This window comes from Ahaetulla prasina, chromosome 2 (assembly GCF_028640845.1).
Source record: "Ahaetulla prasina isolate Xishuangbanna chromosome 2, ASM2864084v1, whole genome shotgun sequence".
Classification (NCBI taxonomy): Eukaryota; Metazoa; Chordata; class Lepidosauria; order Squamata; family Colubridae; genus Ahaetulla; species Ahaetulla prasina.
Genome location: NC_080540.1, coordinates 31,509,106 through 31,523,939, shown reverse-complemented (window position 1 = coordinate 31,523,939; position 14,834 = coordinate 31,509,106). Strand labels below are relative to the sequence as shown.

The 14,834-nt window shown below is 45.4% G+C and overlaps 1 protein-coding gene across 1 annotated transcript; it reads right to left on the bottom strand.

Moving 5' to 3' along the window:
- Positions 1-1,189: 1,189 nt before the first annotated feature.
- Positions 1,190-10,927, bottom strand: LOC131191916 (zinc finger protein 260-like). Its single transcript, XM_058170545.1, has 3 exons — positions 10,896-10,927; positions 9,563-9,636; positions 1,190-6,184 (listed from the first exon to the last, which is right to left on the bottom strand). Exons 2-3 carry the CDS (start codon positions 9,592-9,594, stop codon positions 4,162-4,164), a joined length of 2,055 nt encoding a protein of 684 aa, XP_058026528.1. The 5' UTR covers positions 9,595-9,636; positions 10,896-10,927; the 3' UTR covers positions 1,190-4,161.
- Between the last annotated feature and the right edge of the window lie 3,907 nt (positions 10,928-14,834).

Sequence of the window (14,834 nt, the reverse complement as noted above, 5' to 3'; positions counted from 1 at the left end):
TTTTGTCTTATTTTGCAAAGAAAAATGATATTAGGGGGCCAAGGTGGATATCAGCTCTTCAAGGGAAGCTAAATCAAGAAACAAAACCTAGAAGCGTTCTGGAATTCTAATTTTATTGATACAGGCTTGAGTAACAGTCTTAAAATCGGAATGCTGGTAGCCATGATATTCGCTGTGACGTTTTAGAGAAGAGAAAGTTGGACAAGTGGAGCAGGATAGGAAGAGGGTGGAAGTTTTTGAACTTTAGTATTGGAGAACAATACTGAGATTATGATTTTATTTATTTATTTATTTATTTATTCATATTTGTATACCGCCCTATCTCCCGAAGGACTCAGGGCGGTTCACAGGCAAATAAAAACATTTATGTACAAATTAAGATAACCATTAAAAAACTTATTCTAATGCCAAATTATTAAAAATATAAATATAAATATTAAAACCAATTAAACCCCTATAAATTTAAAACCTAGTCCAGTCCTGCACAGATGAATAAATGTGTCTTGAGCTCGCGACGGAAGGTTCGGAGGTCCGGAAGTTGACGAAGTCCTGGGGGGAGTTTGTTCCAGAGGGTGGGAGCCCCCACAGAGAAGGCCCTTCCCCTGGGCGCCGCCAGACGACACTGCCTAGCTGACGGCACCCTGAGGAGTCCCTCTCTGTGAGAGCGCACGGGTCGGTGAGAGGTATTCGGTAGCAGTAGGCGGTCCCGTAGATAACCCGGCCCTATGCCATGGAGCGCTTTGAAGGTGGTTACCAAAACCTTGAAGCGCACCCGGAAGGCCACAGGTAGCTAGTGCAGTCTGCGCAGGATCGGTGTCATACGGGAGCCACGAGGGGCTCCCTCTATAACCTGCGCAGCCGCATTCTGAACTAACTGTAGCCTCCGGATGCCCTTCAAGGGGAGCCCCATGTAGAGAGCATTGCAGTAATTCAGGCGAGACGTCACGAGGGCATGAGTGACCGTGCATAGGGCATCCCGGTCTAGAAAGGGGCGCAACTGAATAGCCAAGTAATTACACATCCATTATTTGCCTTCAAATTCTGTTCTTTGCATTCAAATTCTGTTGTTCAATTCCAAATCTTTTTTTTTTTAATTGAAAAAGTTTTACAAGAATAATTAAATTTTTCCCCCTCCCCTCCCTCTCCTTCCCCCCTCCCTCAAAACCCCCCTCCCCCCAAATTCCCGGAGCAAACACAAGGTATAGTTCAATAAACAAACAATCATACATTAAATTTTTAAAATCTAACACAATTATAATCCTTCTCTCTCACATAACCTGACTTCTTCCATTAAAATCAAAAACAACATCCTTCATTCAAAGGCAATCTGAAATTTCTTAATCTGATATCTATTTTGAATATAATCAAACCAATTCTTCCATTCGTTTAGATATTTTTCTTGAGTATGGTCTTTCAAGAAGGCTGAGATTTTAGCCATCTCAGCCAAATTGGAAACTTTCAATATCCATTCTTCTATTGTGGGTAATTCTTTTTTCTTCCAATATTGTCCAATCAACAATATTGCTTGCTGCTGTTATTAAATTCAAAATCAATTTAGTCTCAATCACTGTAAAGTCTGTTGTTATTCCCAAAAGGAAAAATTGCGGTAGGAACTTTATCTTCTTCTTCAGAACATTCTGCATAATCCACTAAATTCCTATCTAGAAAGACTTAATTTTCTTACAAGTCCACCATACATGAAAATATGTAGCATCATCAGAATTACATCTCCCACATTTCGCTTGCATATCTGGATACATACATGATAATTTCTTAGGATCTAAATGCCATCTATAAAACATCTTATAAAAATTTTCCCTTAAATTCTGCGCTTGCGTAAATTTAATATTTCTAACCCAAATTTTTTCCCATGTTTCCAGCATTATTGGTTCCTGAATATTCTGTGCCCATTTTATCATACAATCCTTTATTAAATTTCTTTCAGAATCTATTTCTATCAACACATTATACAATCTCTTTATATGCCCCTGGGTTTGATTTCTAATTTGTTTAACCAAATTTTCTTCATTTTGAATAATACCAATTTTCTGATCTTCTTTCCATCTAGCCTTTAACTGTCCATATTGAAACCAAGTATAATTCCTCCCTTCTTCTTTTAATGTATCCAAAGATTTTAGTTGTAAATTTCCCCTCTCATTATATAAATGATCTTTATAAGTAATCATTTCTTCTTCCTGTTCTATATTTATATTCTCTACTGCATGCTGAGGACTTGCCCATATAGGAATTTTATAATTTAACTTATAATAATATTTTTTCCAGACACGCAGAAGAGAAATTCTCAACACATGATTCTTAAATGCTTTATCTACTTTCTTATCATACAATAAATATGCATGCCATCCATATAATAAATCATAACCTTCTATATTCAAAATCCTTTCCTCCGTCAAATTAAACCAATCACTAATTACAGAAAGAGCAGCTGCTTCATAATACAATTTTAAATTAGGCATTTGTTCAATTCCAAATCTTATTTTGCCTACTCTAAATGTTTCTCTTAATTAACTCTATGAAACAGTTGATCCTTTTGCAATCGGTTGATTTCTCAGCTTCCCCTTTACTCTTCTTCACTCTGACCAGACATAACCAGTTCCTACAACCATTCCTTTCATGTAATAGCCTCCAGTCCCCTGCTTGTATTTGTTGCTCTTCCCTGCACATTTATTGGGCTCAACATCTTTTTTGTATCGTGATACAAAACGTACAAAACCCCAGAGATGAACTTTAGCCCAATCTGGAATTTGTTTCATGAATAAACAGGTTCACGAATAATGTTCATTAATAAACAGGTTGAAAATGTTTGGACGGTTAGGTGAGCTGGCGGAGGCTGTGGGGCAAAGCCAGAGCCAGAGAATGGCAAATTCCATGACCCAGTTGTGAAGCACAGGCAGAGCCTCCAGGGCAAGGCTGGAGCTGAGGAATGGCACATTACACGAACCGGCTGAGGCAAGCGGCCAGCGGGTGCAGGCTCCAGGGAAAGGCCGGAGCCAGGGAATGGCGCATGCCTGGGTCGAGGCCCGAGGCGAAGTGCGAGCAGATGGCATGCTTACCTTTGGTAAGCAGGATGGGTGAGGTGTGGAGGCGAGGCACAGAGATTAGCTGGGCTGCATGGCAAAGGCAAGTTATATAGGGCGGGGCGAGCGGGCAGCCGAGTGGTGAGTGAGCGGGGGCGGGGAAGCCAGAGGTGATATTTGATGGTTCTTTGAACCAGTTAAAATTTCCACTATGGGTTCACCTGAACCTGTCTGAACCGGTTGAATACCACCTCTGTCTAGAAGGGACCTACCACAGAATAACAGAGCTGTAGTCTTCTAGTCCAGAGGTCTCCAACCTTGGCAACTTTAAGCCTGGTGGACTTCAACTCCCAGAATTCTCCAGGCAGCATTGCTGGCTGGGGAATTCTGGGAGTTGAAGTCCGCCAGGCTTAAAGTTGCCAAGGTTGGAGATCCCTGTTCTAGTCCTACCTTCCCTGCCCAATGCAGGAGTCCTTATACGATTCCAGACAATTTCACATTAGATATTAGGTTTTCACACTCACATCAGATTTTCATATTTACATACAAAGTCTTACAAAGTCTTACATACAAAGTCTTACAAAGTCTTACATACAAGTCTTATTTTTTTTTAATTATGAATTTTTTTTTTAACTTGGCAAGAAAAATTCCAGGGAGGCAATTTTAACGGACAAACTCCAGGAGGCAAGGAAAAGTATTCTCAGGTGATATACCTGTAAGGTTTTCCTCCTGTGTGGGTTTTTCATGTGCATCTGAAGATCTGATGAGCAGATAAAAAACTTTACCACATTCTAAGCCCCGATAAAAAGGTTCTTTCCAGTAAGAATTAACTGATGCCGAAAGAGTATTTTTCCAGCTAAACCATACATCACACTTCAAACATTTAAGGTGCATCTTTCCTATATGGATTAGAGTGTGATTTGTAAGGGACGATTGACAAGAAAATGCTCCCATGATCTGAGAGTTTCTAATTCCCTCCCTCCCTTAATGAACTCTTATATGACTTCTAAGGGTTGAACAACTATGAAACACTGTTCTACCATCTGGGCCTATAAGGGCTTTTTCCATATGATTTTTCTGATGTCTCGCTTTTGAGCAAAACATTACCACACTCTATACATCTCTATGGCTTCACTCGCGTATGGATCTTTTGATGCCTTGCAAGGTGTTGTTTTTGGGAAAAACATTTCCCACACTCCACACACAGGTATGGCTTCTCCCCCGTGTGGATTCTCTGATGAGCCCGTAGTCGTGTTTCTGTGGGAAAACCTTTCCCACACTCCGCACATTTACAGGGCCTCTCTCCTGTGTGTCCCTTCTGATGTCTCCGAAGTTCACCAGACTCCATAAATGTTTTCTCACATTCTGGGCATTGATAAGGTCTTTCTCCAGTGTGAAGTCTCTGATGTCGAATTAGGTGCGACTTTATGCCAAAACATCTCCCACATTCTGGGCATTGATAGGGTCTTTCTCCAGTGTGAAGTACCTGATGTCGAATTAGGTGTGACTTTGTGCCAAAACATTTCCCACATTCTGGGCACATTTCATTTTCTCCTTTGTGAATCCTCTCATGTCTTCTAAGATAATACTTGCAAAGAAAAGTTTTCTCACACTCCGGACATTTATATTGCTTCTCTCCACTGTGCTTACTCTGATGTATCAAAAGTGCATCTTTCCGGGTAAAAGATTTCTCACACAGTGGGCATTTGTGGGGTTTCTGACCCGTATGGATTTGGCAGTGAATTCTAAAGGTTGATGAATGAGCAAATGCTTTCCCACAGTCTAAACATTTGAACTTTTTTTCCCCTCTGTGAACATTCTCATGACTTCGGAGGCTTTGTTTTGTACGGAAAAATGTTCCACACTCGATGCACATAAAGGGCTTCACCCCTGTATGGATACTCTGATGTTGAAAAAGAGTTTTCTTCCGAGAAAAACATTTATCACAATCATTACATTTGTATAGTTTTTCTCCCGTGTGTGTCCTTTGGTGGCTCCGAAGTGTAGAAGACGCCACAAATCTTTTCTCACATTCTGGGCATTGATAGGGTCTTTCCCCAGTGTGAATTCTTTGATGTCGAATTAGGTGAGACTTGTCACGAAAACATCTCCCACATTCTGAGCATTCATAGGGTCTTTCCACAGTGTGAATTCTTTGATGTCGCATTAGTGTTGGCTTGTGACCAAAACATCTCCCACATTCTAGGCATTCATAGGGTCTTTCTCCAGTGTGAGTTCTCTGATGATTCAGCAGGCATGATTTGTTAGAAAAAGATTTCCCACATTCTAGGCACGTTTTGCTTTCCTTTGTGTGTGTTTTATTATGTTGGCAAAGAGATGAGCTCCGAGTGAAACATTTTCCACACTTCAAGCATTTATAAGGACTCTGCCCTGTGTGAATAATCTCATGTTTTCTAAATAATTGTTTATAACGGAAAGATTTCCCACGCTCAAGACATTGATAAGGTTTCTCTCTGGCGTGGATTTGTTGATGTTTAAGCAGCTGTGAGTTTTGAGAAAAGCACAGCCCACATTGCACACACTTGCAGGGCTTCTCTTCAGCCGGGCTCTTCTGAGGCCTAGAAAGATGCCGTCTCCCAGGAAATCTTCCCCAGCGCTTCCAGGATTCCTGAGATCTCTTTCCCTGGTGGATTCCCTGATGGGCTCCAAGGTCCGATCCTTTAGCAAAACGCTCCCCGCACTCTCCGCATTTGTAAGGCTTCAGTCCAGGGTGGTTCCGGAGATGTTTGGCAAAGCTCCACATTCCAGGAAAGGAGTTTCCACAATGAAAACACAGGTGGGATCCATTCCCCGTATGCAGCTTCCGGTGGATCAAAAGGAGGGACTGGTGACCAAAGGATTTCCCGCACTTGGAGCATTTGTAGAGTCTCCCCAGATTCCTCTGAAGGGACCTCTGGCCAAAGTGTTCCTCCCTCTGCATAGTTTCCAGGGGCTGCTCACGTCCACAGCTTTCAATCCAAGGAAACTGTAACAAGCAGAACTTTGGCCAAAAGGTTGGAAGATGGGCAGGAGGATGAGCTCCAGCACGAATCCAAATGCTGAGAAGACGAAACTTCCGGTCCCGGTGACTGAGCCAGATGGGATCCTGCAAGCAGAACTTCCTCCAAAGGTTTTCCTGGTTGCACCTGCAGGATGAAAATAAAAGAAGTGAAGGAGAGAGGAAGATTTATTTTCTTCAGCTCTCCAAATAGCCCAAACAATAGCTGCAAGACTTCCTAACAAACAGGAAGCAGCAGGTGAAGCTAAGCAAGATCACATCAAATACCTGTACAATTAGCACAGGGGGCCCCCAAGGCTGTGTGCTCTCCCCACTTCTCTTCTCTCTGTATACCAATGACTGCATCTCCAATGATCCATCTGTTAAGCTACTGAAGTTCGCAGATGACACAACAGTGATTGGTCTCATTCGAGACAATGACGAATCCGCATATAGACGAGAGGTCGAACGACTAACCTTGTGGTGCAACCAAAACAATCTGGAACTGAACACACTCAAAACCGTAGAAATGGTAGTGGACTTTAGGAGAAACCCTTCCATACTTCCACCTCTCACAATACTAGACAACACAGTATCAACAGTAGAAGCCTTCAAATTTCTAGGTTCTATCATATCGCAAGATCTAAAATGGACAGCTAACATCAAAAACATCATTAAAAAAGGACAGCAAAGAATGTTCTTTCTGCGCCAACTCAGTAAGCTCAAACTGCTCAAGGAGCTGCTGATTCAGTTCTACAGAGGAATTATTGAGTCTGTCATTTGCACCTCTATAACTGTCTGGTTCGGTTCTGCAACCCAACAAGAAAAACACAGACTTCAGAGGATAATTAGAACTGTAGAAAAAATAATTGCTACCAATCTGCCTTCCATTGAGGACCTGTATAATGCACGAATCAAGAAGAGGGCCGTGAAAATATTTACAGACCCCTCGCATCCTGGACACAAACTGTTTCAACTCCTACCCTCAAAACGACGCTATAGAGCACTGCACACCAGAACAACTAGACACAAGAACAGTTTTTTCCCGAAGGCCATCACTCTGCTAAACAAATAATTCCATCAACACTGTCAAACTATTTACTAAATCTCCACTATTAATCTTTTCATAGTTCCCATCACCAATCTCTTTCCATTTATGACTATATGACTATAACTTGTTGCTGGCAATCCTTATGATTTATATTGACATATTGACCATCAATTGTGTTGTAAATGTTGTACCTTGATGAACGTAACTTTTTTTTTTTTTATGTACACTGAGAGCATATGCACCAAGACAAATTCCTTGTGTGTCCAATCACACTTGCCCAATAAAAAATTCTATTCTTAGGCAAGACCACTATCTGTATGCAAGGAACATCCGCTCAAGGTGAAAATTAAAAGTAAAGATGATAAGATAGTTGTTGTTAGGCAGGAAATGTCAAGATGACCCTTTAAAGTATAAAACAACTTGGAGATTGACTTAGGTGACTAAAGGGGAGTTGGGAGGGCTTCATAGGGGTGGCGTGCATTGTGTAGGAGTATAAAATGTGTAGCTTGAAAACTGCTTTTTGCGCTCTTTGAACTCAATCCATTTGGGAAGGGTCTAAGAGGCCGCGCTCGCGACTGCTTTTTATTTTTCTTCATTTTATCTCCAATAAACCTTTGATTTTGTGAACCAGACTTGTTTATGAATTGTGAGGATTAAAATATTTGGTCTTATATCTCACAGCTCCCAAAGCTTCCGTTCCTTCCCCGTGGAATCAAAGCCATCCTGGGATCCTCTTTGTGGAGCTGACCTCTTCTTCCATTGTCTTCATATCATGAAAGGGAAGAGTCCCTGTTGCCCCCTATTGGCTTGCCTGAACTGGGGATGATCCCTGCCTTTTCCCTTTCCTTGGTTGGGGGTGTGTGTGCGTGAGGCAACATGATGTGAGACACCCCCCATAGGATTTGTATGTGTCAGGTAGATCTATTTGTGTACAATGTACAACCTATGTAGGTAGTCCTGGACACTGTTCCTTGGGCCACCAAAGACTGTAATATGGGCTCCTCCAAGAATGGCTTCCTATTGTTGCTTTATAGGTTAGGGAGGACGCAAATACATTCATCGGGGTCAGCAATGGCTTATGTTGGGGGTCCAGTGAGACCCCCATTTTCTAAAAGGGAGGCTGATGGTATACTTGGCCAAAATTTCCACCAGATCCTCATACCTGCCCAGGTCAGATTTTGGAATCTTTTTCTTTTGGCTTTGAATGTAGTTTCCACCCAATTGCTGGAATCACTTCACCAAGGGGCTTAAGCACCAGAAACCATGGTTAAAATAATAATGTTTTAGCTGAGGGATATATAATTTCTGGGCTGAAGACTGATCCCTGCTTTGGAGGACTGTGCTTGGGGCAAAATCGTCACCAAATATAACGTTACGGCAAAGTGATGTGTTGAATTTGACACCTGTGCTGTATATGAACCTAATGAGAAAGACCGATGGAAGCCTATCACTTTTAGAAGAAAACAACAACCGACAGCAAAGTCCCTTCTTATCTCTTCTACTCCACTCCAAAGAAGCACCTCTGGAACCGAATAATCACTTTCATGTTCTCCCCCTGGAAGGGAATATGCAGCCGCCCACAAAAGAGCAGTCTTCAATAGTTTGTAAAAAAGAGGCAAAACCCAGCATTTCTGCAACAGGAAGAAAATATCCCAGAGTTCCCTGGGGGAAAATGACAATTCAATTCTTAGGGAAACAGAAACTACAGTCTGCAGAGGAGATAGTCAATCTAGGAAGGTATGTTATCTCCCCGAAGCAAAAATCAAAGATATAATAGAAATAATCAAACCCATGGAGTACTACCCCTTTCTTCTCCTGGGAACCTCATACCCTCATAGGGGTATGTGGTTCCCATTTTCAAGAAAGGGGAGAAAAAAAAGACATCTGAAAAACTATAAACCAATCAGCCCAACATCAATACCTGAGAAGAGAATGGAAAATATAATAAAAACACAGATCTGCAAACATCTAGAAATAAAGTTATAAGTAAAAGCAGGCATGAGTTTGTTAAAAACCAATCATGCCAAACCAATCTTATTTCATTCTTTGGCTGGTTAGCCTCTAGACCAAGGGTGTCAAACTCAAGACTCGTGGGGTGCTTAGATCTGTCCTGCAGAACCAGCCTGGTAATAGCAAAGAAGTGGACCTCGGTGCTCCCCGGGCCGTTTTCAACCTGCACATTCTCCTGCAGCACTCTGCCAGCCAAATAGGGGTGTGGGGAGCTCCAGAGTCCTCCCCTGGTCTATTGCTGGCTGAAATGGAACCTCAGAGCGCCAGATCCAGCCCTTTGAGGCTATGTTAAGGCCTACGTGGGCCACCCCTGGCCTGTTACAGGCTGAAATGGGGCCTCCATGGGCCAAATCCGGCCCTCCAAGGCTCTGTTTGGTTCTCTCCACAGACTGTGTCTGCTTTCCTAGCATCCCGGATTCCACTTACTCCTTCCCTCCCCATTTCCCATGGTTTTACTGTACTTACTTTTCAAAGAGCTTCAGAAGAGGCTGACCCATGAGACAGAGAAGCCAAAGACTTTTATTCAGAAGCCAGTGAAGCTGTAAGAACATGAGATGTAAGGAAACCAGTTTTCCCCATCTGAATAAAAGGCTTCTCTGTTAGGAGGGCTTGCAAGCTCAGTTTGGGACCAGTCTGGCCAGCTAAAAGCAGCTTCCTGCTGACTGGCTATGACGTACCTGAGTGGATTGGGAGAGGCCTTGGATGGCCTGCTCCAGCAATAGCCCCCCCATGCTCTTCCCCAGCCTGAGATACCTCATGTGTATTTAATTACCTACGCAATCGATTAACAAATGCATTGGGGAAAGCAGGGAGTGATCACATTCATTTAATATGATTCAATCAAACAAATCATTGGATTACGTATATAATTGGCAGGTTCTATTACATTCCTAACTTGAGGATTACCTGAGAGGGCGGGAGGGTCTCAGGGAAGTCCTGCCTTAGCACTTGGCCCTCCCAAGTCCTGTGACCAAGCACATGCCCCCACCCTCCATCCACACAACCCTGATGCAGCCCTCAATGAAATACAGTTTGACACCCCTGCTCTAGAGAAAAGAAGGATTGGTGGTGACATGATAGCAGTATTTCAATATTTGAGGGGCTGCCACAAAGAGGAGGTTAGCCTATTCTCCAAAGCACCAGAAGGCAGGACAAGAGGCAATGAATGAAAACAAATTAAAGGTGAGACAACCTGGAATTAAGGAGAAACTTTCTAACAGAGAGGACAGTTAAGGAGTGTAGCAACCGCTCTGCATAAGTTGCGGGTGCTCCAACACTGGATTTTTCAGAAAAGATGGACTGAAACCTGTCTGAAATGGTAAAAGGTCCTTGAGCAGAGGGTTGGACTAGAAGACCTCCAAGGTCCCTATCATCTCTATTCTGATTTATAAAAGCCACCAACGAGGGGCTGACACATCACAGACCCTTCAGAGCAACACAAGTGGAAAAAACTGGGTTTTAGAGATTCTACCCACCTTCGCCAAACAAAAGCAATCCAAATATTTAGATGAAGCAGGAGGAAAGTGGATCGTTTCTCCGTTGGGAGAAAATGAACTCAATTCAAGCAATTTAAACCTTCCCACCCCTCCAATTGAAGTGAGGAGGCGGCTATTTCTTTCATTCACCCCAGAATCCCCCCTGAACCCCTTCTAAGAAAAGCCCCCTTTGCCCTCCGTGGGGCGGGGCTTCCCCCCCTTTGTCCAGCCCCGCATCCACCCGGGACCCTCTCGGGGCTACCTTCCTCCTGGCGGGGAGAAGCCCTCCGGGCAGCCCGAGGGAGGGAGAGCGGGAGCCCCACCTGCCCGGAGCGGGACCCAGGAGCAGCCTTGCCGGCAAACGAAGAATTGGCACAGCCGCCCAAAGCGCCGCAAGTGGGGAAAAAGGGCAACAAAACTCCCCGAAATTCAGCTCCCAGACACGTGGGGGGGCAACGAGAGGAACTTCCTAGAACGGCCCCTCGGACGCTCCCCCCCCAATTCGGAAGAGGCGACCGGGGATCCTCCCTCCCTGCTTCCCCCAAAGTTTCTGGGCGGGGGGGGGACTTGGACGCGGGAATCGGCCTATGGGGTCCCTCCTTCGGCCAGGCTGGGACGGCTGGGGACGATGGGCTCCGTAGTAGGGAGGCGGGTGAGATAGGGAGGCCGAAGAGGCTGAGATGATGGATCGGGGACGTGGCTTCCGCAGGGACCCAGACCGGCATTAAACGAGGATCGCCCACCAGCCCTGGAAGTCAGCCAAGCCCTCCGTTCCTTGCCCTGCAGGAGAGGCCGCCCTGTGGAGGCGGAAGGCAGGAAACCTCCCTCCTTCTCCCACTAGGTGCAAAGGGCGACTTCCATTCCCTGCCTTCCTTGCCCTTCGTGCCTTCCCGGCTCCACTCAGGGGCTCCTCTTCCCTGGGGAGTTGTGGGAAAACGGAGAACTGGGAGGTGGGAACCGGGAGTAGATGGAGCCACGTGACCCACATGGACCAGAGGTTGGATGGGAGGGCTCTTTGCCACTTGTAGAAAACAGGCTACAATTCCCCCCCTATTGTGGGCCTCAGAACAGGGGTCTCCAACCTTGGTCCCTTTAAGACTTGTGGACATCAACTCCCAGAGTTCCTCAGTCAGCTTTGCTCGCTGAGGAACTCTGGGAATTGAAGTCCAGAAGTCTTAAAGGGACCAAGGTTGGAGACCCCTGCCTCAGAGCATTCAGGAAACACCATCCCATAAGCTTTGTTTCATCATGGTTTGTCCCGTGTGGCCCTTTTGGTGTCTCTGAAGTTCCGCAGACTCCACAAATGGTTTATCACATTCTGGGCACTGATCGGGGTAACTGGTGGTGGGGAACACTTTCCAAGCTACAATAGAATAGAATAGAATAGAATAGAATTTTATTGGCCAAGTGTGATTGGACACACAAGGAATTTGTCTTGGTGCATATGCTCTCAGTGTACATATGAGAAAGTGTACAGGTGAGAAAGCTGTGTACAGGTGAGAAAGTACAGGTGTACAGGTGAGAAAGTGTACAAGTGTACAGGTGAGAAAGCTGACAGAACAACAGTTCGATGGAGCTTGGAGGTCTTCTAGCTCAGGGGTCTCCAACCTTGGCAACTGTTTTATTATTATTCTTATTTATTTGATTTTTATACCGCCCTTCTCCCAAAGGACTCAGGGCGGTGTACAGGCAACAGTAAAAATACAGACACTACAGTATACAATTTAAAATGCAAGTTAAAAAACTTATTATAATTAGCCTAGAAACTTTAAAAATTTATAAAAAACTAAAACCCCATTTAAAATTAGTAAAAAATTTAAAATCGATAAAATTTATGTAATTTAATATTTAAAATTTAAGCCAGCCCCACGCGAATGAAAAGATGTGTCTTCAGTTCGCGGCGGAAGGTCCGAAGGTCAGGTATTTGGTGTAAGCCCGGGGGGAGTTCGTTCCAAAGTGTGGGAGCCCCCACAGAGAAGGACCTTCCCCTGGGGGCCGCCAGCCGACATTGCTTGGCGGATGGCACCCTGAGAAGTCCCTCTCTGTGAGAGCGTACGGGTCGGTGGGAGGCATACGGTAACAGCAGGCGGTCCCATAAGTACCCAGGCCCTAAGCCATGGAGCGCTTTAAAGGTCGTAACCAAAACCTTAAAGTGCACTCGAAAGGCCACAGGTAGCCAGTGCAGTCTGCGCAGGAGCGGTGTTACGTGGGAGCTACGGCTCCTCTATCACCCGCGCAGCTGCATTCTGGACTAACTGAAGCCTCGAGTGCACTTCAAGGAGCCCATGTGAGAGCATTACAATAATCCAAGCGAGAGGTAGCGGCGTGAGTGACTGTGCACAAGGCATCCCGATCAAGGAAGGCGCAACTGCGAACCAGGCGAACCTGGTGGAAGGCCCTCCTGGCGACGGCCGTCAAATGATCTTCAAACGACAGCCGTTCATCCAGGAGGACACCTAAGTTGCGCACCCTATCCTTTGGGGCCAATAACTGCCTCAACAGTCAGCTGCGGCTGCAGCTGACTGAATCGGGATGCCGGCATCCACAGCCACTCCGTCTTGGAGGGATTAAGCTTGAGTCTGTTTCTCCCCATCCAGACCCGTACGGCTTCCAAACACCGGGACAGCACTTCAACAACTTCATTGGGGTGGCCCGGGGTGGAAAAGTACAGCTGAGTGTCGTCAGCGTACAGCTGGTATCTCACCCCGAAGCCACTGATGATCTCACCCAACGGCTTCATATAGATGTTGAACAGAAGGGGCGAGAGAATCGACCCCTGCGGCACCCCACAAGTGAGGCACCTCGCGGTCGACCTCTGCCCCCCTGTCAACACCGTCTGTGACCAGTCGGAGAGATAGGAGGAGAACCACTGATACACGGTGCCTCCCACTCCCACTCCCCCCAACCGGCGCAGCAAGATACCATGGTCGATGGTATCAAAAGCTGCTGAGAGGTCTAATAGGACCAGGGCAGAGGAATAACCCCTGTCCCTGGCCCTCCAGAGATCATCCACCAATGCGACCAAAGCTGTCTCCGTGCTGTATCCGGGTCGGAAGCCGGACTGGAACGGGTCTAGATAGACGGATTCATCCAGGTACTGGGGTAGCTGTCGCGCCACGGCACTCTCTACAACCTTCGCAACAAAGCGAAGGTTGGAGACAGGACGGTAATTACCCAAAATAGCTGGGTCCAAAGAGGGCTTCTTGAGGAGGGGTCTCACCATCGCCTCTTTCAAGGCGGCAGGGAAAACCCCATCCAACAAAGAAGCATTGATAATCCTCTGGAGCCAGCCTCGTGTCACCTCCTGAGTGGCCAGTACCAGCCAGGAAGGACACGGGTCCAGTAAACATGTAGTGGCGTGAAGCCTCCCCAACAACCTGTCCACGTCCTTGGGAGCCACAGGGTCAAACTCATCCCAAACAGGCTCAACAAGACGTGCCTCCTCTCCCTCGCTTGGATCATCCCAATGACTTGGATCATCCCAATGACTCGCTTGGATCTTCCCAACTTGAAGACTTGTGGACTTCAACTCCTGGAATTCCTCAGCCAGCTTTGCTGGGAGTTGAAGTCCATATGTCTTAGTTGCCAAGGTTGGAGGCCCCTGATCTAGCTCAACTCCCTGCCCAAGCAAGAGATCCTATACCGTTCCAGACAAGTGACTGTCTAGTTTCTTCTTAAAAGCCTCCCCTGATGGAGCCCACACAACTGTTGGAGGCAAACAGTTCCACTGATAGTTCTAAATGTTAGGGGATTTCTACTTAGAAATCAAGGCTCCATCTCCTTGATTAGTTTCCAGCTGTTGATGCTGTTCAGCCTTCAAGTGCTTTGGAAAATAGATTGTCCCCCTTAACTTTGTGACAGCTTCTCCAATAGTGGAAGATTGCCATCCTGTCACTCCTCACCCGTCTCTTCCTTCGAATGGACATAACCAGTTCCTGAAACCATGTTTTAGCATCCAGTCCCTTAATCTGCTGCATTGCTTTTCTCTGCGCCCTTATTAATCACCCTTTTTTGTATCATACAAAATATACAAAACCTCAAAGATGATGTTTGACCCACTCTGGAATTTTTATACAAGTTCATCAATAAACTATTCGAAGACGGTTGGGTGGTTGAAAGAAACCCCAAGGGTGGGACCCACATTTAATGTCACTTTTGTCTTAATTTGGAAAGAAAAATGATATTAGGGGGCCAAGGTGGATATCAGCTCTTCAAGGGAAGCTAAATCAAGAAACAAAACCCAGAAGCGTTCTGGAATTCTA

Coding starts and splice junctions, on each gene's coding strand:
- LOC131191916 (XM_058170545.1), bottom strand. CDS start 9,594: ATGGGTCAGCCTCTTCTGAAGCTCTTTGAAAA. Junction 6,185..9,562: donor CTTCTGAAGCTCTTTGAAAA/GTAAGTACAGTA, acceptor TTCATCCTGCAG/GTGCAACCAGGAAAACCTTT.